The 24,532-nt window shown below is 41.1% G+C and overlaps 1 protein-coding gene across 17 annotated transcripts in view; it reads left to right on the forward strand.

Moving 5' to 3' along the window:
• Positions 1-24,532, forward strand: part of NCOA2 (nuclear receptor coactivator 2) — a 297,264-nt gene that overhangs the window by 255,210 nt on the left and 17,522 nt on the right. For 15 of the 17 annotated variants that reach the window (XM_050801540.1, XM_050801542.1, XM_050801536.1 and 12 more), the window contains 7 exons: positions 2,103-2,313; positions 5,761-5,967; positions 9,193-9,408; positions 12,600-12,729; positions 18,968-19,133; positions 22,526-22,804; positions 22,991-23,068. In XM_050801540.1, coding sequence (XP_050657497.1) covers positions 2,103-2,313; positions 5,761-5,967; positions 9,193-9,408; positions 12,600-12,729; positions 18,968-19,133; positions 22,526-22,804; positions 22,991-23,068 — 1,287 coding nt within the window. The remainder of the gene's footprint in view (positions 1-2,102; positions 2,314-5,760; positions 5,968-9,192; positions 9,409-12,599; positions 12,730-18,967; positions 19,134-22,525; positions 22,805-22,990; positions 23,069-24,532) is intronic. The other 2 variants (XM_050801549.1, XM_050801550.1) reach the window with 1 other exon arrangement.

Raw genomic sequence — 24,532 nt, forward strand, 5'->3', positions numbered from 1 at the left:
GGTTATTAAATGGTTATTTCAGTAGTAGGAGCAGTTTTGCCCACCACTGAACTCAATGAATACATGCCGTAGTGGAGTGATCATGAGGTGGGTGACATGACTTTGCTGGGTTTTGGTTCCCTTGTGGCTCTAATAGTATGAACATGTACCTATGGGCTTTTAAAATGCAGCATGGCCCCTACATAAACTACTTCACTTAGGACTCAGCCAAAGAAATAGTAATTTGCTGCTGCTCTGGAGGAAACTATTGCCGTTGGAGGAGACAGTCAGTGTGGTGCCTTCCTACAGAGCTTTAAGGATCATTTGGCCTGTCTGTGACTGTCTCTATTTTAGGATGCTAACTTTGAAACCCAGCTAACTAATAACTAATTCCCCTGTATTTGATACCTCCCTCTTTTGTTAGAATTGAGTGGCTAAACTAACTAAAAAATGGTCTTATAATTGCTCTAACAATGCGTTAGGAAAATGGATCTCCCAGTTATTGCTAAGCTAGTTGTCTCTGAGAAGAATAAAATAAAATGTCACTTCATTCTGTTCTTCCTAACTTGAGAAATAAATCCAATCAAAAAACATCTATTATGGATGTTACATTTGCTGCAAGTTGCAGAAATCTTAGCATATCCAACCTCTGCATGGGGAAGAATTGTATGTAAGATAAAAATGTAAGCCATCCTGCTTTAAGTGTAACTCATTATCAGATGTACGCCATGTATTTCATTTGATTTGCCAGTGTAGGTGAAAGGAATAGTTGTGGTAAAGGATTCAAAGTCCAATGACTGAGGAAACTAACTTATGTTTTCCACCTGCACGTCAAGAAAAATCGTTCATACTACTTTCTGCACTAGAAAGCAATCCTAGCATGCACTATCTGATTTTAAATATCTGCCACGTAGATTGGTTATATTTAAAAGAATATCTGTAAAATCTAGAATAAATTCCAGTTTAGCTTCATAGAAGAAAAGTATTAAGTGTGAAATAGTGGTGATACTTAGCTTATGTTAATGCTTGAATTTTGGTTTTTTTAATGGAAGAGAAACCTTGAAAACATTTTTTATGACTTCTGTGGATAGGCACAGTGGCTCTCTCCTGTAATCCCAGCACTTTGGGAAGCTGAGGCGGGGGAATTACTTGAGCTCAGAGACCATCCTGGGCAACAAAATGAGACCCCCATCTCTAAAAAAAAAAAAAAAAAACCAAAAAATTAGCCAGACATGGTGGTGCATGCCTGTGGTCCCAGCTGCTAAAGAGGCTAAGGTGGCAGGATCACGTAAGCCCAGGAGATCAAGGCTATGAGGATGAATGTTTGTGCTGCTGCATGCCAGTCTGGGTGACAGAGCAAGACCCTTTCTCAGAAAAAAAAAAAAAAAAATCATAGCTTCTGTATAATTAGACTAATAGTGCTGTCTTTGGGGGCAACCAGTTTTTATCCTGCTTCCCTACCTTTGTCACCTAACCTGGCAAATGACTGGGAAAGCCATTGTCATCCAAAATTGAAAGTCCAAACAGAAAAAAAGGACCACTTAAATTGAAAAGGCAGTGCTTAGTTCATGGTTACTTCAAGCTTACTTTGCTTCTCTCTCCCCACCCCTGTGTTCTTTTAAAGATTAAAAAAAAAAAAAAGAAAATCCTGAAAGGAAATGACCATTTATTAAATACTGATTGGGTGCAAATTTGCATTACATTATATGCCAGTTTTTTTCCCTTTTGTTGTTGTTATTTCTTAGGGATTTTTGACGATAAAACCTAGACCTGGACCGTAAGTCATAGTCTATTCATAATTAATTGGAAATCTACATTCTCATAATTAATTGAATGATAAGCATAAAATAGAGGAGAATTTATAAATTGCCAATGAATCACAATGCTGAACGAGAGCTTTCTTTCTAATTCAGCCATCTCTTTTTATAGATGAAGAAATTGAGGACCAAAAGATTAAATTACTTGTCCTTTGGTAACTTAATTTTTTTAAAGATGATCAATTATATGTTAGGCCTGAGGTATGCATGAATCTACCTATTTTAGGCAGTTAGGTCAATGATTGCAAATGGGCTTGTGGTGTCTATTCTAAAGAGTAGGTAAACTCTTCTGTTTGTCAACTACAGCCTGGCAGTGAGCTGGACAACTTGGAGGAGATTTTGGATGATTTGCAGAATAGTCAATTACCACAGCTATTCCCAGACACGAGGCCAGGCGCCCCTGCTGGATCAGTTGACAAGCAAGCCATCATCAATGACCTCATGCAACTCACAGCTGAAAACAGCCCTGTCACACCTGTTGGAGCCCAGAAAACAGCACTGCGAATTTCACAGAGCAGTGAGTATGAGAAATGACTGGTTATGCCAAGAAATTTCCATATAATCACTATCAAAAACAGGGATTATTGAAGTCTGATGCAACCAGCTTAGTCACTTTAAGGTTTTTGTGATCAAATAGCACCATCTACTGTCTTGGTCTTTTGAAACAGTATTCAAAATGGATCCTCCTGAGCATGGTTCTCTCACATTCTCTTGTGGGTTAATTTAATCAGCACTGGACAGGGAGACTGACCTACATTGATGAAGTTCTTCAACTGATTGTCATATTTCCCTTCATTTCAGTGACTACCTTCAGACATGGAGTTTATCCTGGATTTTTTGTGTTTAATAGACAATGAAATACTGAAATATAGAACATTTGGGAGCTATGCTGACTTTTTTAGGGATAATACACTATTTTAAAATATTCTACTCTCCCAAACTGCTCAGCTGGAAGTAACAAAAAATAAATTTGAAAAAAAATAATAAAATATTCTACTCAAAGTATTTATTATACATGAAAGGGCTACACACATTAAAAATCTTGCCCTATCTTAGGCATCTTCATATAAACATCACTTGACGTGGAACTTTATGTTTCTAAATGTATTCTAAGTTAAATTGTCTGTTTAGAAAAAACATCTTTTATCTTTTCATTTTAAAGTTTTGTAAGCTTAAGATAAACTCGTTATTTACTGTGAACACTCAGTTTACAAACTTGATTAATACCTGAAGTTGTCTGATAGTTTTGAATGGAAGAAAGTATCTGTTGTGTAGCAAGGCCATAATTTATGAAAGATAGATAACCTCTTCAGCGTTAAATGGGCAAAACAATGATTTTTGCTTTTCAGATACAATTTGAGCCAATACCTGGCATTTGTTCTCAGATCAAAAATGGCAACCATCAGTCAAATCATAGAACGTCTTTAATTACTAGGTCTTTTCTCAAGTGATTTCTGACCATTCTGAAATAGGAAAAATGAAAGATGAGTTTGGGCTGGGCATGGTTGCAGGCGCCTGTAATCCCAGTTGCTTGGGAGGCTGAGGCAGGAGAATTGGTTGAACCCAGGAGGTGGAGGTTGCAGCGGTCTGAGATTGCGCCACTGTACTCCAGCCTGGGGGACAGAGCAAGACTCCATCTCAAAAACACACACACACACACACACACACAAGAAAGATTTGCATGTGACTTCTCAAACCTCACTCTTTCTTAGGCAATGGAGAGTTAATTGTGGATCATGGGAGATCATGAAGTCAAAGAGTTGAGAACTGGGTAAGAAACACTAGACAGGCTGGGCACGGTTGCACATGCTTGTAATCCCAGCTCTTGGGGAGGTCGAGGCAGGTGGATCACCTGAGGTCAGGAGTTCGAGACCAGCCTGGCCAACATGGTGAAACCCTATCTCTACTAGAAATACAAAAAATTTGCTGGGCATGATGGTGGGCGCCTATAATCCCAGCTACTCGGGAGGCTGAGGCAGGAGAATCGCTTGAACCCAGAAGTTGGAGGTTGCAGTGAGCTAAGATCCTGCCATTACACTCCAGCCTGGACAACCAGAGCGAAACTCAGTCTCAAAAAAAAAAGAAACACACTAGGCAGTCTATGCTTATTAGCCCTAGGGGAGGTAATGAAGGACTATGTAGAATTCACCGTTTCTCTTCTTTCTGTAGCTCCTGATGGTATTTAAATTATTGATGGCAACCTGATAACCAAACCTGAGGAAGTCATGATTAAGCATGCACATAATTTCTATTCTCAGCCCTAATTTTTAAAAATATTTTATTTTTGTCATTGATGGTTAAGAATTTTTTCTTTTAAATATGCTATTTCAGACTGTTTATATAATTCAGGAAAAATAAAGTACTTGATATTATGTAATAAGTTGCTATAATTTGTAATATCTTAGTATTTTAAATTTAATAATGTTAACAAATTATAGGTTGTCAACGTGATGCTGGTCTAGTCCTTAGTACACAATAAATTCTTGTCAACTAGCTATAAAAATCGTATCAAATCCAAATGTGTCTAGAATTTAAAGAAGCTGTACTTTGAAAAGTAAGCAGGGCCCTACAGTTTTAATTTAATACTGCTTTAGGCAACAGAGTTCACACTTAAATTTTTAAACTTCTAATGAGAGTAACCACTTTTAATCTAATTCTAATCCTAGGAAAGCCCAGTTAAGAAGTGATACTCTCCAAACCACATATGTATAGGTTTGGTGATGTATGTAAGAGATGTTTATAGCTTCATAGCTGTGAGAAAGCAGTACTCCTAAGTTTGAATATTATAACATGAAAAAAATTGGTTTAATTAGCAAATACAGTTATATATTTGAAATTACTATTGGGAGCCAGACATGGTGGCTCATGCCTGTAATCCCAGCACTTTGGGAGGCCAAGGCAGGAGGATCACTTGAGGCAAGAAGTTTGAGACCACCTTAGGCAATATAGTGTGACACTGTCTCTACAAAACAATTTTAAAATTAGCCAGGCCTGGTGGTACTTACCTGTAGTCCTAGCTACTCAGAAGGCTGAGGCAAGAAGATCTCTTAAACCCAGGAGTTAAAAGCTGTAGTTAACTACGACTGTGCTGCTACACTCCAGCTGGGGCAACAGAGCAAGACCGTGTATTTAAAAAAAAAAAAAAAAAAACAAAAAACGGCCGGGCACAGTAGCTCAGGCCTGTAATCCCAGCACTTTGGGAGGCGGAAGCAGGCAGGTCACAAGGTCAAGAGATCGAGAACATCCCGGCCAACATGGTGAAACCCCGTCTCTACTAAAAATACAAAAATTAGATGGGCATGGTGGCGCGACTATAGTCCCAGCTAGGCGGGCGGCTAAGGCAAGAGAATCATTTGAACCCTAGAGGCAGCGGTTGCAGTGAGCCGAGATCGCGCCACTGCACTCAAGTCTCGTGACAGAGAAAGACTCCGTCTCAAAAAAAAAAAAAAAAAAAAAAAATTAGCCAAGCGTGGTAGTGCACACCTGTAATCCAGCTACTCGGGAGGCTGAGGCAGGAGAATCTCTTGAACCTGGGAGGTGGAGGTTGTACTGAGCCGAGATCGCGCCATTGCACTCCAGCTTGGGCAAGGAGAGCAAAACTCTGTCTCAGAATAAAAAAAAAGAGAGAGAGAGAGAGAATGAATGAATGAATGAATGAATGAATGAATGAATATTACTATTGGTGAGGAAGGTATATGGTAAATAATATATATGTGTTTGTTTTGTTTTGTTTTGTTTTGTTTTGCAAGATCGTCAAGAATTAGAGACCGGTTGATTAGATCACACATCTATGCTTTGGGGTGCTGCATGTGTTTTTTGTCTGTGATTTTGTCTTTTGTCTAGGTAGTTGGTCTCTGACGTGCATACCTTTGTCATTTTACAGACATTGTCCCTAAACACTACTGTTAATATTATTTTCCATTATCCTATATTAACCTTCAATTTTCATTTGTTTTCTCCTTAGCTTTTAATAACCCACGACCAGGGCAACTGGGCAGGTTATTGCCAAACCAGAATTTACCACTTGACATCACATTGCAAAGCCCAACTGGTGCTGGACCTTTCCCACCAATCAGAAACAGTAGTCCCTACTCAGTGATACCTCAGCCAGGAATGATGGGTAATCAAGGGATGATAGGAAATCAAGGAAATTTAGGGAACAATAGCACAGGTAAGGGCTCAAATGCACTGTTACTTTATTGGTGGGTTATTTAATGGTATATTTATCCACATTAAACTAGTAGAATTTTTCAAGTGAACTTTTTATGTTAGAAAACATCTGAAAGTGAGAAAATTCTACAGATTTTCACTGTGAGAATGGCATATGGGAAAGCCTTTCCAGTGAGCTAACCATTTAATTCTGTGATTGTTACTTTTATGAGGTTTCCAACCATTAATCCTATAGCTGAGACTTATTTCACTTCTATCCCAGTTACTGTTCTAGGCATTGCAGGGTATATATAAAATTATTCCAGGGATAATTTACTGATACCCCCAAAACTTCTTATGGATTGATTATTTGTGTTTGGAGAATTTCAGAATAAGAGCTTAAAATTCAACCAACCTTTTATACTTCTAGGTGATAAAATTCTTATTCCAAAAAGAACTAATTAAAAATAAAGAACTTTAAACAGTAATATGCCTGGCCTAATAGCTTTCAGATATGGTCCCTGGCTCCCTTTTGAAGATGTAGGAAGTTGCTTGTGATCCGGTATGGGCATTGATCTGCTCTAATTTCAGGTGTCCAGCAATTTGCGTAGGCACATTTCCTAGGTAATAGTCACTATCTCAGTGGCCATTATATTCCCAAGCTTACATCCAGTTCAGATTGGAAGTCGTTGCAGTAGCGTTGATTGCTGTTGCCACCACATCCACATCCTGTACCCTGTAACATATTTTTATTATGGATATAGCAGGATGCTGGGTTTTCTAATGCAGAGCTGCTCACAGTTTGTAGCTTGCTTTCTTAGTCTCAATGAGTCACTAGAAACAAAGGCATAGAAAGAAATCTTTTAAGAAGAATTTATAGTGGTAGGTGTTTTAACTCTTGGTATTTTATTTTTAGTCAAGCCTGTATCCCTGTATACATACTGAGTGCCGTTTAGACAGTTAACTGAATATAAGAATTCAATTTAAGGGGAAGACATAGATTTTTAACTTTCTGTTGTTTGTAAGGAATTCATGGGAACTGTGAACTGTGCTGTATTAAGGTAACTTATTCCTTCAACAAATATTTATTGGGTGCCTGCCACGTGTGTCGTTCACTGACCGCTTCACTAATTATATAGTCAGTCATATTCATTTCATTAAATATTCAGTAAATAAAGATTAATTTAAAATTTAAGATAAATAAAATATTGATCTATGTAAAGTTCTATAAGAGAAAAAGGAGCCATGACTTACTAAGGCTTACCAGCAAAATATAAGAAGATATGAGTTCTTCTAGGAATCTGCAGGAATTTGAGAATAGGCCTGTATTAAAATCCCAGCAGCTGAGAGAGCACTGGTGTCCAGGCTGTGAAGATCATACAATACCCTCACGCTGTTTAAAAAAGCATAGACTGGTCCAAGCATGGTGGCTCACCCCTGTAATCCCAGCACTTTGGGAGGCCGAGGCAGGTGGATGACGAGGTCAGAAGTTCGAGACCATCCTGACAAACATGGTGAAACCTCATCTCTACTAAAAATACAAAAATTAAATGGGCATGGTGGCATGTACCTGTAATCCCAGCTACTCAGGATGCTGAGGCAGGAGAATCGCTTGAACTCAGGGGGCGGAGGTTGTAGTGAGCCAAGATCGCGCCACTGCACTCCAGCCTGGACGACAGAGCGAGAATCCATCTCAAAAAAAAAAACACAGATTGAGAGGGACTTTCCCAGTTATCATTGCAGTACTATTGTTGAATTATGGATCATTCTCTTTTTTGCTTTCTAGACTTTCTATAAACTTGTCATATTATTTAGATAACAGATTTTTTAAAAAATAAAATCCCTTTTTCCCATAATATTTTTCTATAGTTCAAATCTAATTTTAAAATGTTTTTTAAAATATGTGTTAATAGAATACCCTTCTAACTTTTTATTTTAGTTTTGAGACAGAGTCTTACTTTGTCACCCAGGCTGGAGTGCAGTGGCGCAATCACGGCTCAACACAGCCTCAACCTCCCAGACTCAAGTAATCCTCCCGCCTCAGCCTCCCGAGTAACTGGGACTACAGGCATCTGCCACCACGCCCAGCTAATTTTTATATTTTTTATAGAGACGAGGCTTCGCCATGTTGCCCAGGCTGACCTCGAATTCCTGGGCTCAAACAGTCTGCCCACCTCAGCCTCCCTAAGTGCTGGGATTACAGACATGAGCCACCGTGCCTGGCCTCTTAACTTTTTAAAATCTAACTGACTGCCTTTCACCCTTAATCATCGTCACAGCACATTCTCATTTCAGAAGTGAAGAAACGCCCACAATGCATGTTCATTTGTTAAATATACCCCATTTTTAGTTGTTTATCGTAATTAAAGAAAATGAAAGCAGCCATATATTTGAAAGCAGTACCTTTATGTATCCATCATTAAACACTTCAAAATGAAGAGACCTCATTTGAAGAGTTCCCCCTTTAGAATATCAAGTCTTAGCAAATGTTTGACCATTATCAGCATCCTGGGGGCCAGGCCAGGACAGCGCAAACACAGTCCTGCTTAGGAGCATTACGCTCTTATGTGTGGTCAGATAACTCTTAACACCTCAAAAAGGAAGGGATTTTTACAAATCTGTCCTAACCCATTCTAGGTCTGTATAGTCAGGAATACAGTGGATACAAGGCAAGGAACTCCCTTGTCTTGGCTATGAAGAACTACAGTAATTATCAGAAAGATCTATAATTTCTCCATTACTTAGAGGCTACTCTTGATCAGTTTTGAAGTATACCCTGAAGGAGATTTGAGGATAAAGTCTCATGTAGACTTCAAGATATCTTCTATGATTATCGTTTATAATGAGAGTATTGATTATCAGTTTTTACCTTGTTCCTCTTAGCCTCTACCTCCCTTTTGGAAAGTAAAGCGTTGACGTGTATATCAGCTAATGTGATTCACTTCCTGAGGAAGGAAGTTGGGGTTATCCACACGCCACGGCACCTGTTTCTAAGTACAAATGGGAACAATTTTAACAGCTTTTCTGAACTGTAAAGAGTGGCAAGTCCATGTTATGAAAACTGTGTAGTAATTGCCAATTCTTATTTCTTAGCCAAGGGCCCACATCTGGCCAATGAGAACATTAGCTATTGGATAAGTGTGAATTACAGAATGATTATTTTGTAGGCTAAGATCATCTGGTGTTCATACATGCTAAATATGTTTTCAGTTACTGCATCTCTCAGTTTTCTTTGGCTTGCATGCAGGAATGATTGGTAGCAGTGCTTCTCGGCCTACCATGCCATCTGGAGAATGGGCACCACAGAGTTCGGCTGTGAGAGTCACCTGTGCTGCTACCACCAGTGCCATGAACCGGCCAGTCCAAGGAGGTATGATTCGGAACCCAGCGGCCAGCATCCCCATGAGGCCCAGCAGCCAGCCTGGCCAAAGACAGACGCTTCAGTCTCAGGTCATGAATATAGGTAAGGCGGCTCTAGTGCTGTTTGCTTTTAACTTTTATGCTCTCTTAGACAAGAGGATCAGCTCCATAAGTTCTTTCAAGACATGCTTCTTATGTGCATTTTAGATAATCCTCCCCTGAAGCTGCCATAAGTGAGATTTTGCTGGAACTCTGTATGGAATCAGAATCTCAAAGGTTATATAAGAGAACCAACTACCTTTGAGATGTTTTATTTTTATTAAATTACCTAATTTCAACTTTGGGGGAGAAGTGAATTATAACGTCACACTATTAATAAAGAAATAGGCAGGGCGCAGTGGCTCACGCTTGTAATCCCAGCACTTTGGGAGGCCAAGGTAGGAGTATCACTTGAGGTCAGTAGTTCGAGACCAGCCTGGCCAACATGGTGAAACCCCATCTCTACTAAAATTACAAAAATTAGCTGGGCGTGGTGGTCGGCACCTGTAATCCCAACTACTCAGAATGCTGAGGCAGGAGAATCACTTGAACTCAGGAGGTGGAGGGTGCCTTGAGCCAAGATGACACCACTGCAGTCAAGCCTGGGCAACAGAGCAAGACTCCGTCTCAGAAACAAATAATAATAATAGTTCGGTGGTACAGCAGTGGTTTCTAATGCTGTGTGATCATCAGAACAACATCGGGAACTTAAAATGGAGATTCCTGGGCCACCACCTAGATTGGTAAATCAGACTCTCCCAGGCCCTCACTGAAGGTTACAAGGTCTTACAGAACATCTCACAGAATGTGAGGATTGCTAGAATTCTATTTGGAGACAGTTCACATATTATTAAAATTGATGGTCTGATACATTATATGATACCATTTATATGAAATGTCCCCAGAATGACAAATCTGTAGAGACAGAAAGTAAAGTAGTGGTTACCTAGGGCCAGGAGTTGAGGGGAGGGGCTCAGATAGGAAGTGGGGAGTGACTCCTAATGAGTAATGGGTTTCTTTTTGGTGGAATGAAAGTGTTCTGAAGTTGATTGTGGTGATGGTTGTATAACTCTGAATATACTAAAACTCATTGTACACTTTAAATAGGTGAAGTGTATGTTATATGAATTATCTTTCAATAAAGCTGTTATATTTTAAAAATCAGTGGTCTGTACAACTCATACTTGAGATTATGTCCTTTATCATTGCCATGTTAGCCCTCCTCTTGTACATTAGCATAATTCCAATAAGTTAATGTTTATGTTCTTTTCATATACTTAGATACTGCACAATGAGGAAGAGCTAAATAATTCAAAAAAAGATGCCAGGCACTGTGGGAGGCTGAGGCAGGCAGATCACCTGAGGTCAGGAGTTCAAAACCAGCCTGGCCAACATGGTGAAACCCCATATCTACTAAAAATACAAAAGTTAGCCAGGCGTGGTGGCACACACCTGTGGTCCCAGCTACTCAGGAGGCTGAATCAGGGGAATTGCTTAAACCCAGGAGGCAGAGGTTGCAGTGAGCTGTGATCACACCAGTACTCCAGCCTGGGCAACAGAGTGAGACTCCTTCTCAAAAAAAAAAAAAAAAAAAAAAAAAAAAAGATGCCAGGGTTGTTTTGACAAGACAAAGTGTAGAACAAAGTATAGAATTTTCATCCTAACTTGGCATTAGTTTTCTTACCTATTTAATTGTTCAGTATATTTTGGCTTACTGTTTCTCAGAGATGGCATTTACATTGCCTTACTACATTGAATGTACTTAATGAGTGGTTCTCAAACATAAATTTGTATAATTTGACAGCATGAAAAACGCTAAAAACCGATTTCTATGCAAAATTAAATGAGAAATTTAAAAATATTTATTGATTAAAAATCATAATAGTACCTTATATCCAGAAATGTAATTTATTCTCAGTCTTCATTGAAGAGCATCTGGCTCTTGAGCTGGAAATACAGTTCTATAAGCTTTATTGTATAGCTGAGTTTCTCTGATTTTTAGTAAATTCCAAAAGCCATGAATTCAACAGAAAATTATCTTTTGGAATGGAATACAGGTCTACAGATAATGATGATAATATATATATATATATTTTTTTTTTTTTTTGAGACGGAGTCTTGCTCAGTCGACTGCCCAGGCTGGAGTGCGGTGGCACGATCTCGGCTCACTGCAAGCTCCGCCTCCCAGGTTCATGCCATTCTCCTGCCTCAGCCTCCCAAGTAGCTGGGACTACAGGCGCCCGCCACTACGCCCGGCTAATTTTTTTGTATTTTTAGTAAAGACGGGGTTCCACCGGGTTAGCCAGGATGGTCTCGATCTCCTGACCTCGTGATCCGCTCGTCTCAGCCTCCCAAAGTGCTGGGATTACAGGCGTGAGCCACTGCGCCCGGCCGATAATATAATTTTTAAAAGCTCATCTCATCCATTGGCTTTAAAGCCTTTCAAAGAACTTCGGAGAAAGAGCATGTGTGGGTTGTCTGGGCCTCCTTTCTGCTCTGCTCTTGCTCTGGTAAGGGAGCCAGCTGAAGTACAGTTAGTCGACGTTCAGGAGCCAGCAGTCTCGACATGCTTCCTAGAAACATGGTCCAGCACCCTGATTCCCAGTCAGGAAGTGTCTGCAAGGCCCAAACTATTTTCATACTAATCCTAAAACACTGTTGCCTTCTTCACTCTTACTATCGCCCAAGCGTATGGTAGAGTTTTCCAGAAATTTTACATGCTATATGATATCACAGCAGGTGAAATGCAAAAACAAGATTTCACTCTATTCCATTAACCCAGGCATTAAAGCTATTTGCAGAAATGTAAAACAATGCCAATAAAAGAATTTTTTTAATTTTGCATTCAAAAATCTTATTTATTCCACTTACTTGGATCTAGAAAAAAAATCTTTTATATTAACATATAATTCATTTATTGTGATTTTTAAATGAATCTACATTTCTCAATTTCAATTTCCAATATAGTAAATATCAATAAGATGTAACGCGCACGAACAAAAACTTTTTGAGTATTTAGAGTCTTAAATGCTAAAGGTTTAGAACTGCTTGTCTAGATATTCTCTGAAATGGCCTTCATATTTACTGACTTCTATTTCAGAATCAGAATTTTATCTTCTTATTTTCACCTAGTTAATTATTACTGCTTCTGTGTTTTCCCTTTTTCATAAACCAGACATTTCACTTTATATTACATAGCAGAAATAAATGCTTCCTTGATTAAAGATGTAAGATTTTTTTCTTCTCCGTTTCTAGGGCCATCTGAATTAGAGATGAACATGGGGGGACCTCAGTATAGCCAGCAACAAGCTCCTCCAAATCAGACTGCCCCATGGCCTGAAAGCATCCTGCCTATAGACCAGGCATCTTTTGCCAGCCAAAACAGGTGAGTCCTGAGCACCTAGGGTAGCCAGTTATTTTATACCTGTCCAGAAATTAATCTTTTCCTTTTGAGTAGCTGGTGCCTGACCAGTTTTGGTTTATTTGGACTATATTATCTACTACGCAGTGCACGAAGGGGAAGGGTGAATCCAGAAATCAGTATGACCTAGGACATGCCTTTAAAGAAGTTACAAATTAGATGGAAAATAAAATATGTATGCTGATAACTGTAATATTGAGGTAGTGTGCAGTATAAAAATCATAAGCCACGTTTCAGAAGATTATCCAACCAGGATGCTTGGAGAAGGCTTCAGAGTCTTGAAGAAAAGGTCTGATTTCAGATGGCAGAGATGACAGGAAGCCAGTTCAGCTGGTAAAAGCTGCACATCACAGACCCAGAGTAAGGACTGCTGTGAGTAGAATTGAGGCATTGGGTGACAGAGGAAGAACCTCAGGCAGGCGGCGTGGCTCATCCCAAACTGGCTGCCAAGGGCAGTGGGAGGCGCGTGCTGTGTAGACAGGGAAGCGCGCCCCAGGTAGATAGCCATTGCTGTTGATCTCGGAACTGCTGTCGTACTTGGAGATGGTGGTTTCTCACAGTCCCTCTTGTTCTTTGATTCTGATTTCATGATGTCAGTGAATGGTAGGCTATTTCTAGATATGTTTATTTGATATGTTAGAAACCCACCCATTTCCATGGAAAGTTAAATATAACACAGGACAAATGTATAATAATTAAATCCACCACCTGATAGTTGTTTTTGGATGAAATGTCAAAGATTAATTTTTAGGAAGAACTAGGCCCAAAATTAGGATTTTTAGTGTTGCCCAAATAGGAGGAGAGCGCTGTTAAAACAAAAATGGAGCCGGGCGCGGTGGCTCACACCTGTAATCCCAGCACTTTGGGAGGTTGAGACGGGTAGATCACCTGAGGTTGGGAGTTTGAGACCAGCCTGACCAACATGGAGAAACCCTGTCTCTACTAAAAATACAAAAAATTAGCCAGGTATGGTGGCGCATGCCTGTAATCCCAGATACTCGGGAAGCTGAGACAGGAGAATCACTTGAACCCGGAAGGCAGAGGTTGCAGTGAGCCGAGATCGCACCATTGCACTCCAGCCTGGGCAACAGGAGCGAAACTCCATCTCAAAAAAAAAAAAAAAAAGGAAGCAAGTCCAGAATTATACTTGGTCCAGTAATAGAGTCAGCATGTTAAGTTTGCTGTGCAAGTGTCTGTGACTCAGCACTGCCCTAGCATGTCGTTTCCGTTGCCATCAGTTAGGTTTTTTGCATAAGCACTGTGTGGACAAAACAAAACATTTTCATTACCTTTAAAGTTATTTCAGTTTTTCTAGCCACTCTCACATTTTTATTTTAAATAATTCAGTGTGGAAGAAACTTACGACCAGCTTTATGGTAATCTTATTGTCATAGAAATTCAGAAGTAATGGGTAATAAAAGTTCTAACTATGTCTCTCTTTTGAAATAAAAGAAGAGCAGTGCTTTTTAAAAATCCCCTTTATAAGCATCACAGTTAATGTTTAGGAACAGGCTTTTTAATGTTTGATGAATCCAGCCTTAGTTTATGTACACATTTCAAAAAGATAGTAGTTTAGCCCTTAAATCTGTAACATTCACATATTCATTTATTTATAGCTAATTTCCACTTTTAGTTCCATTATGGGTTTTTTTTTTTCCTTCATTCATCTGGTATATAAAAGAGTTCTTTATAATATACTCAAAATTTATAGATGACTTTTTAAAGATTTCTGTTGGTTTTATTAAAGGGGTTTTCTCTTGAAATACAATAGCTGTCTTTCATGAAGGACTTCCTTTTGCATTAAGTTCACAATTTTTGTTTTGATACAGAGTCTCACTTTGCTGCCCAGGCTGGAGTGCAGTGGCGTGATCTCGGCTCACTGCAACCTCCACCTCCTGGGTTCAAGTGATTCTTCTGCCTCAGCCTCCCAAGTAGCTGGGATTACAGGCGCCCAGCTAATTTTTGTATTTATGGTAGAGACAGGCTTTTGTCATGTTGGCCAGGCTGGTCTCGAACTCCTGACCTCAGGTAATCCACCTGCCTCAGCCTCCCAAAGTGCTGGGATTACAGGTGTGAGCCACCGTGCCAGGCCCAAGTTCACAATTTTAATTTGACTTTCTCCTGTTTGAAATGTATCTGTAAGTAAGGTTTCTTTTGTTGACTATTTCTCATCATTCAGTGGCTGCTGCTTTTTTGCAGAATTTTGAAAATACTTTTGAAAAGTGAAGAAATGGTAATGTTATGGTTTCTCAAACAGATGCTGAGAATTTGACCTAATTCTCCTTCTTATTCCCATACTTAATGACCTACTAGTCCATAAATAAACTTGTAGACTTTAAGGTATGGGATTTCTGTTGATATCAGGATCTCTTCTCTGCTTGTTTATTACCTATTATTTTGCACCAGCCTGGGGCCTGTGTTATTTTTCCCTTTATTACTCTGAATTCCATTCTCATCTTAATATTATATTTATTGTATTTATCTGTCAGATACTATCCAGGTTGTAACTATATATAATTGCCCAAAATGTAGGAAAATAATTTCTTCATTGTGTTAGTGGCCATTTATAAAGTTGGGATTGGGAGTCTGGATCAGTATTTTTTTCTGTTAGCAAGCATATTATGACATCTCTAAGGGAAGTGATACCACTCATGATATGCCCAAATTTGTAACACCAAGCCACAAGACAGTATGTATTTCTGAATATAAAAGTGGTTTTTAATGTATTGTAGCTCAGTCAAATCAGGAACCTTTTGTTTTCATCCACTAGAAACTTACTGCACGTATACTGTGTTTATGTTCAAGCACTGAGCCAAAAAGAGGTAGAGGATGCAATGCTTGCCCCTTGTGAGCATGGTGTGAAGTTGTGTTTTTAACATAAATTGTTAGTATCAATTCAGCATAGCACAGTAAGTGGTTTAATGCTAAGAGGAGAAAGCGGGGCGGTCTGTGAGGAGATGGGTGGCGCCCCAATGGAAAGTAGACCCTCAGCTGGAGAAGCGTATGGGAAGGATGGGGTAAATGACAAGGTCTTGGTTTTCTGGTGGTATGTGTAGCATCTTTTGGAGAAAGATCAGCTGCCCCTGATAGCTGGGGCTCACAGGGAAGGCATGAACATTAAGTTTCGGAAGGTTAGGCGTTATCAAAGGCATGTGTCCTTGAATTCTACCACCACTACCACCGCATTCCAGGGGCATTTTCCTGGGAGAGCTGAAGAACCACATAAGAATTCTGAGGAGGGCCTGTTTGCTCAGTAAAGTGTGCTTTGGGAATGGGAACCTGAGAGCATCGTATTAGAATCAGAGATATCATGCAAGCAGGAAAGTTGTTGGCAAAGTGTCCTGAGAGTCCCAGCTTGTGTTGAAGAGGACCTTGACCAAAATGGGACAGCCTGGATGCACTGTTTTAACTTTTTAATCTCTGCATTCATTTGGGGTTTTTTTAATTGAAAAAGAAAAGCATATAACAAAAAGTGATTTTATGATGTAGGAAATTGTTTAAATTCAAATGATTGTTTTAGTTGTTTGTTAACACGCATTTGGCTGTATTGCTGGTCTGTCAGGGTGGAGTGGTCTTACAAAGGCACGAGACAGTGCCTGCCTCCTTCTGACAGTGGGTTTCCGCCAGATGTGAGGCTGGAAAGTCTGCTTGTGCCACCTGCATGCATTAGATTTCACACGAGCCTGCCATCACTGAATACATTTGGGATGGGAGGGTTGCATATGAATGCAGCTTCCAAAGAAACAAGTTGAAAATGACAAAATCTAGGCAAAGAAAATCCTTTAATGCCTAACTTAACTAGTATTTTTAGGAAATGAGGTCGCTGCCTAAGAGAATTTGGTAACTAGCTGACATTACTCTTGACTAATTTGAACTGTTTCATGGAACTCCTGCCACATTCATGTTTGTTGGCCTCTCCTCATTGAGGAATCTCCTTCCCTCTTTGCTATCATGGCAGACAGTTAAGTGGTTTCTCCCTCTCCTGACTGCTTTTCTGCATCTGCTTCTTCCTCCCCCTCCCTAAGTGTAGCAGTAGTGGAGCAGTCTGATCACGTTTGGTTTAAGAAAGTTCTAGGAGAGTGTGGGCTGTAGAGAAGCAGGAGGAAAGAGTCAGCAAGCTCCCAGCATGTGTGACTTTGTGAAGCCCCGTAGTGACAAGAAAGGGGCAGGAGTGGGAAGAGCACCTGCCTCTCAGGGGTCTGGGTGGGTCCCTTAGAAATACAAGGAGCTCCTGCAGCCAGGAAGTCAGGGAAACAGGTGAGGAGTGGCCTCCAGGGACCCTCAGCTGGACAATTTCCAAGTTACTAGAGGTGAGTAGATAGAATACATTGTTATTAATGCATTCCTTTATGACCATTTGAAATTAATTATTGGTTCAGTGCTAGTACTTCAGTGTTTCAGGATTCTAAGCCAAAATAGCATATTAGAGCATTTAAAAACCACATGGCGTATTGAACTGTGTTAATAGGTAACTTCATTTCTTGATAAGTTTATTCTCACTTGCTTAAGAATGAGTTTGCTCATCTATAAACTTTTTGTTTGTTTTTTAATCTATAAAAGTTTATTTTCTCCAAAACATCATGTAGTGACTCTAAGAGTACAAAATAGACTTTTGGTAAAGTACAAATAGCATTTTCCATTTTAGTATTCAGGCAACTCAGAAGCTCTTTTTTAAAAGCCTCCTCTAGGCTAGATGTGGTGGCTCACGCCTGTTATCCCAGCACTTGGGAGGCCAAGGTGGGAGGATTGCTTGAGTCCAGGAGTTCAAGACCAGCCTGGGCAATGTAGCAAGACCCCATCTCTACAAAAAATTTATAAAAATTAGCCAAGCTTGGTGGCACACATCACATCTGTAGTCCCAGCTACTCAGGAGGCTGAGGTAGAAGGATTCCTTTAGCCCAGGAGTTCAAGGATGTAGTGTGCAATAATTGTGCCTGTGAAAAGCTACTGCACTCCAGCCTGGGCAACATCATGAAACCCTGTCTACCAGAAAAAAAAAATGCAGCAGCCAGTTGTGGTGGCATACACCTATAGTCCTAGCTACTCAGGAGGGTGAGGCCAGAGGATCACTTGAGCCCAGTAAGCCATGGTGGCATCACTACACACACTTACACACACACACACACACACACACACACACACCCCTCCTCTACTCTGACAGTTAATTTAAATGTATAGGAGTTGTATGTACCATGTAATCTAGAGTTTAGTGTTCTGATTTTATCACCAATTATCTTATATAATAACAAATATAATTTGCATGTTCATGATCCACTTTCCTTATGTACCTAATGCAGGAAGGCTAACAGATACGCTTCTTGAGGGTTTTAATGTTTTCAGGCCAGGTGTGGTAACCCACACCTGTTATCCCAGCACTTAGGGAGACCGAAGTGGGTGGATCGCTTGAGCTCAGGAGTTCGAGACCAGCCTGAGTAACATGGCGAAACACCATCTCTACAAAAAATACAAAAAATTAGCCAGGCGTGATGGTGCGTGCCTGTAGTCCCAGCTACTTGGATGCTGAAGTGGGAGGATCACCTAAGCCCGGGAGGTCGAGGCTGCAGTAAGCCATGATCATACCACTGCACTCCAGCCTGGGCAATGAAGTGAGACCCTGTCTCAGAGAAAAATACGTGTTTTCAAGGCCTGCTTGTGCATGACTAAGAAATTTTCTATCAGCCCAGCCAAATTTAATCTAGCTGCAGCTGAGTTCAAGAAAATTAATGCAGCTCTGATGCCTCTAGTTCTCTGTCTCTCCCAAGTGGGTCATCACAGCTTCCTGTAGAGTAAGAATCTTAAGTCAATCAGTGATTCCTACTAAAGTGCAGAAAAGTCCTTTGGTTGCTTCAATGCCAAGTAAATATTTACATGCTTGAGCAGTCAGTGTAGGTTGGTGAGCCCTGGACTTGCACAGATCCATGTGGACCTCACCTCACCAAGCCTCAGCTTTGCAAGCCGTGAAGTGAGACCAATAGAAATAAAAATCATACCTTAAATGTCTAGATTTGTGTCTGGCCTGTATTGGGCACTGAATAAAGTGTATCGAATATTTCAGACTATCCTTTCGTTCTGTTGAGTTGGTACGGTAGTTTGTTGCAACGACCCTGGAAGTCAATTGATACTTTCACCTTTGAGATAAAAAATTTGTTCTCTAATCAACTAGCTTTTCCACTGGCCCAAGATAACATTTCTGTCTTTACAGGCAGCCGTTTGGCAGTTCTCCAGATGACTTGCTGTGTCCACATCCTGCAGCTGAGTCTCCGAGTGATGAGGGAGCTCTTCTGGACCAGCTCTATCTGGCCTTGCGGAATTTTGATGGCCTGGAGGAGATTGACAGAGCCTTGGGAATACCTGAACTGGTCAGCCAGGTATGCGCAGAAGGGCAGCAGGTGGGGGCCAAGCGTTCTCATGGGCACAGAGGTGTCCGTTTGCTGTTTACAGTTACTCCACAGTCTGCTTTTTAGAATATACTGTTTTTTTACCTCAAAACAGGCTGGCCCTGTAAACTTTTGCCTGAGAATGGAGAGCACTGAGAATGAGCTTTGCATACAGTTCAAGTTAGCAGAAAGACACAAACTCAAGTCCAGTTCACCTGGTGTCCATCCTTGCTGATAGGGAAGGACACACAAGATACAGAGAAACCACAAACAGCACATTGCTGCCTTGTGACCTAGGACGCTTCCCCCTGGGCTTCCAGCCGGTGTGAGTGTCTGTAGTCGTGACCACTGCATTCATTTCACACCTGTGGGCCAGTGATAGGAAGCTGTTTGTGCTAAAAGAATACTTTCCACATACACAAGTTAGCAGAAGTCATTTTACAGGTAGCTGCAACTCTTTGATCATTTTTACCTTTAAAAATGGTGGGCTCAACCTTTCACTTATGGTTGAGTCCAGGAGTTCAAGGATGTACTGTGCAATGATTGTCCCTGTGAAAAGCTACTACACTCCAGCCTGGGCAACATAATGAAACCCTGTCTCTACCAAAAAAATAAAATGTAGCAACCAGTTGTGGTGGCACACACCTATAGTCCTAGCTACAGTTCCTTTCACTTATGGTTTAGCCCACCATAATTTTGGGGATATTTAAGCGCAAATGGGAATATAAAAAAGTTAACTAATCTTAGTGAGCTTATTTAGCTTTCTTTTTCCAAGTAATTAGTTGATTACTATAAAAAAGTAAGTCCCTGCTTTTAGAGTACCTGATAGCAATGATATAATAAATAACCTAACACAGTCCCTTGAAAGAACAAAACACTATCTGAAGTGGCTGCACAGCTAACTTTGTGTGAAGCAGTGCAGCCTGGCTTACTGTGTAAAGAGTAACCCAGAAAAACCATCTCATTCTAGTTACTGTTTTCCTCCTTGCTTAGCATGAATCATCTTTATTTCTTACTGTCAAAAAGTACCTGCCAGTGTCCAGTCTACTACTTGGCCATATGACGTGTCATCATCTTTCTGAGAGAAAGGCGATGCAGAGTCATTGGAGAATTCTCTGAAACATTAAAATTAGTCTTATCATAATTCCCACAGTTGAGCAGACACAGGTGGGAGTTATGACTTATAAATTCATATTGAAAACAGCAGAATGGAAAGAAATGACTTGAGGTTACATGATATAACCTAAAATAAATTAAGAAAGGAAAATGGAGTTTAAATATTTCCTGTGTGACTGGTTTGCTTTGTCTTCAGTGATAGTTAGAATTTAGCACTCAGTACTATTTTATCCTTGAGTTTGTCTAAGTGACATTTTAAAATGTGATCTGTGGAGTTGCTGAGTGACTTGTAATGTTATCAAAACAGGTGTCGTGTCATTTAATATTTTTAGTCCGTTTTTCACTCATTTCTGTTATTTCTATTTTGTTTCATCAAATCCACCATCATTATAACATTGTCATGAAACTGAATTATAGAAATATGATTATTAGGTAGAGTTGAGGGAAGTATAGAATGCAAATTATTCATATTCATGTTTAAGTTCTGAGATAGTTTTGTGTGTGTAGTTAGAGCAGTAATTCAGCAATGAATGGTTTCCTCTGCTTAGGCTCCATCCCCATGTTTAGAATTAACACAGGGAGGGCAGTGGGCCCCTGGCTATCACAGGCTGGCCCTAGGGCTGTGCTGATCAGAGCTCAGGGCTCCGGGCGGCTCCAGCACTACATGGGTAGACGGTTTTCAAGAAGGCCTAGGACACCACTGAGCTAAAGAAAACTTGAGGCCAGGCGCGTTGGCTCACTCCTGTAATCCCAGCACTTTGAGAGGTCGAGGTGGGTGGATCACGAGGTCAAGAGATCAAGACCATCCTGGCCAACGTGGTGAAACCCCCGTCTCTACTAAAAATACAAAAATTAGCTGGGCATGGTGGCACGCGCCTGTAATCCCAGCTACTCAGGAGGCTGAGGCAGGAGAATTGCTCGAACCGGGGAATCGGTGGTTGCAGTGAGCCGAGATCGCGCCACTGCACTCCAGCCTGACAACAAAGCAAGACTTTGCCTCAAAAACAAAAAACAAAAAACGGAAAGCTTGAAAGACTTTATTTGTTGCTAGAGCCTTTTCTTCCTGTACACCATTAAGTTTGTAGCAGTTACTCCTAGAAGTAGAAGGAAAAGGAGAATCAGCCAGGTCCACCTTTCCCCTCGGCACATAAACATTCAGGGCCACCTCAGTCTGAGGTGTCCTGGAGCCCGGGGAAGTTCTGGGTTTGTTCGCCTGTCCCATTCTGACCCAGGTAGATAGGTTAGCCCTAAGAAGTCAGGAGTAGCTGGGCGCCGTGGCTCACGCCTGTATTCCCAGCACTTTGGGAGGCTGTGACGGGCAGATCACCTGAGGTTGGGAGTTCGAGACCAGCCTGACCAACATGGAGAAACCCTGTCTCTACTAAAAGTACAAAATTAGCTGGGCGTAGTGGCACATGCCTGTAATCCCAGCTGCTCGGGAGGCTGAGGCAGGAGAATCACTTGAACCTGGGAGACGGAGGTTGCGGTGAGCCGAGATCACACCGTTACACTCTAGCCTGGACAACAAGAGCAAAACGCCGTCTCAAAAAAAAAAAAAGTCAGGAGTGACAGACACATAAACCATGTCTAGTAGGTAATGAGAGGATGATGGCAAAATGTGGGGCATGTAGGGAATCCTGACAGGCACAGAAAACAGTAAAGTAGGTAATAGGCAGCGCGTCACACTGGTGAGAGGCTCAGATCCCAAATCACAAACTGAAATGGACCCCCACCACATACTAGCTGAATAGGGCTTGTTGCAATTCACTTCATATCTTTAAGTCTCATTTTTGTTAGCTATAAAATCAGGATAATGATGGTCAGTACCCCACACTGTATCTGCTGATTCCAGTCAGGTGCCAAAGAGGTTATCTAATCAAAATGAACTCTACAGGTATGAATAATCAATCAAAAAGCATAACACTGCCGGGGGATATTTGCATGTGAAAGTCCAGGCCAATATGATTGGTGGAGTGGGTAGAAGGCATTCTGTAGTCCTGGCGCATTTTTCCCCTTCCCTTGGAAGAAGTGCTGCTGGGAGTCCAGTGTGACCCCCGCTTCTGTCCTTGTGTAACCAGAACTGTGAGCAGAGCCATTTTCTAGAAAGATAAGTGGAGTCAAGCTAAAGGTACCTTTGTGTAGTAAGTGTAATATTAAAAAGTATAAAAAGCTTCAAATGTATGACAGCGAGAGAAAACAGCCTCATACTGACTCTGCTGTTTTTATGGTTTAATTTATTTGTTTGTTATTTGGGACTTTCTCTGCAGAGCCAAGCAGTAGATCCAGAACAGTTCTCAAGTCAGGATTCCAACATCATGCTGGAGCAGAAGGCGCCTGTTTTCCCACAGCAGTATGCGTCTCAGGCACAAATGGCCCAGGGTAGCTATTCTCCCATGCAAGATCCAAACTTTCACACCATGGGACAGCGACCTAGTTATGCCACACTCCGTATGCAGCCCAGACCGGGCCTCAGGCCCACGGGCCTAGTGCAGAACCAGCCAAATCAACTGAGACTTCAACTTCAGCATCGCCTCCAAGCACAGCAGGTCTGTTCTTCAGTGGCACCTGGGAAGCTAGGGGTGCTGGGTGGAGGATGTGGGGAAGATGATGTGAGATGGCACAGCTGTCCAACAACGTACAGATACTGGGTTGGGGAGGGCAGTTACTTGGGAAACTTAAAGTAAAATGTATTCTGTTCTTAAAATGTATTCATCCTGTTTGTATGTATTTAGAATCGCCAGCCACTTATGAATCAAATCAGCAATGTTTCCAATGTGAACTTGACTCTGAGGCCTGGAGTACCAACACAGGTAAGGCAGCATACCAGCTATTATCATTGTATGCATGCAGCTACTTTTGTCATTTCTTCCTCTCTGAAGAAAGTTAACTTAGTAGATGTGGATCCAGATCAGCACACTGGCCCTGTACTGTCACCCAGTTACCTACTAGTATGTTACATTTTTCCCTTCTAATCACTGCCATTTTTATTGCCAGGTATAGTCAATTCTTGTTATTCTAAGAAGTTGTGCTACATAAAGTTACTGCAAACACTGAATTAGAGAACACTAAACTATTGCTCTTAGGAAGAATACAGGGTTGAGTTCCTGCAAACCTCTGGTCACAACATTGTCATCATCCAGTCAACACATAACCTTGTTTTTTGTGTGTTTCTGTTTAAAGAACTCACTGTGCCGGGCGCGGTGGCTCACGCCTGTAATCCCAGCACTTTGGGAGGCCGAGGCGGGCGGATCACAAGGTCAGGAGATCGAGACCACAGTGAAACCCCGTCTCTACTAAAAATACAAAAAATTAGCTGGGCGCAGTTGTGGGCGCCTGTAGTCCCAGCTACTCGGGAGGCTGAGGCAGGAGAATGGCGTGAACCCGGGAGGCGGAGCTTGCAGTGAGCCGAGATCGCGCCACTGCACTCCAGCCTGGGCGACAGAGCGAGACTCCGTCTCAAAAAAAAAAAAAAAAAAAAAAAAAAAAAAAAAAAAGAACTCACTGTAACTCAGGCCTGAATGGTGCTTGCTTATCTGGCACACCTATTTTCTCCAGAAGGCACATCACCACCTCTTGCGCTTAGGAACACTAGAGAGCACTGCAGTACCATGCCTGGGAGCCAGTTTAAGCAACAAAATCACCAACAGGAAAAGCAAAAAATGCAAAAATCTTGGCACCAAATAGACCACAAAGAGGACGCTTGTTTACAGTATGACAGCTGAAACCAGAAGGCAAAGTGTTGCCTTGTTCAACCTCAGCTGGAAATGTGCACATTGCATATCTGAAATGTTTTACCACTGTGCTCATGTCTACGAATGACCATGACAGTGGCATGAGTATTGATTTGGGGGTTACAAATAAATTTTACTGAGTAGGCAACTTCGGAAATGTGGAATTCATAAATGAGGATCAATGGTATCTTAGCAGCCTCATGCCTCTCGCTGACAGCAAGCACCAGGAACCCTTCCCTTCATCCATCCCGCCTTTCCTCCCTATCCACCCTCCACCTCTGACTTGGTCTCTGTGCATTCTTATCAGGCACTCTCCCCACTCTCCCCCTTTTCCTTCTGCCTCTGTTCAGCCTTTTCTGAAGTGCACCACGTCACTTTTTGTCCCAGTGATTTTATTTCTCTATAGACTTCAAAGTCCCTTGAATGAGACTCTATGCTACCATCCTCAGGGTTTATATTACAGTCTTCTTATAGAAAGGACTGTGTTCTTTTGAGATCCTTTAGTTAATTGTGTCCTTACAAAATGATATAATTGATATTAGC

This window comes from Macaca thibetana, chromosome 8 (genome assembly GCF_024542745.1).
Source record: "Macaca thibetana thibetana isolate TM-01 chromosome 8, ASM2454274v1, whole genome shotgun sequence".
NCBI lineage: Eukaryota > Metazoa > Chordata > Mammalia > Primates > Cercopithecidae > Macaca > Macaca thibetana.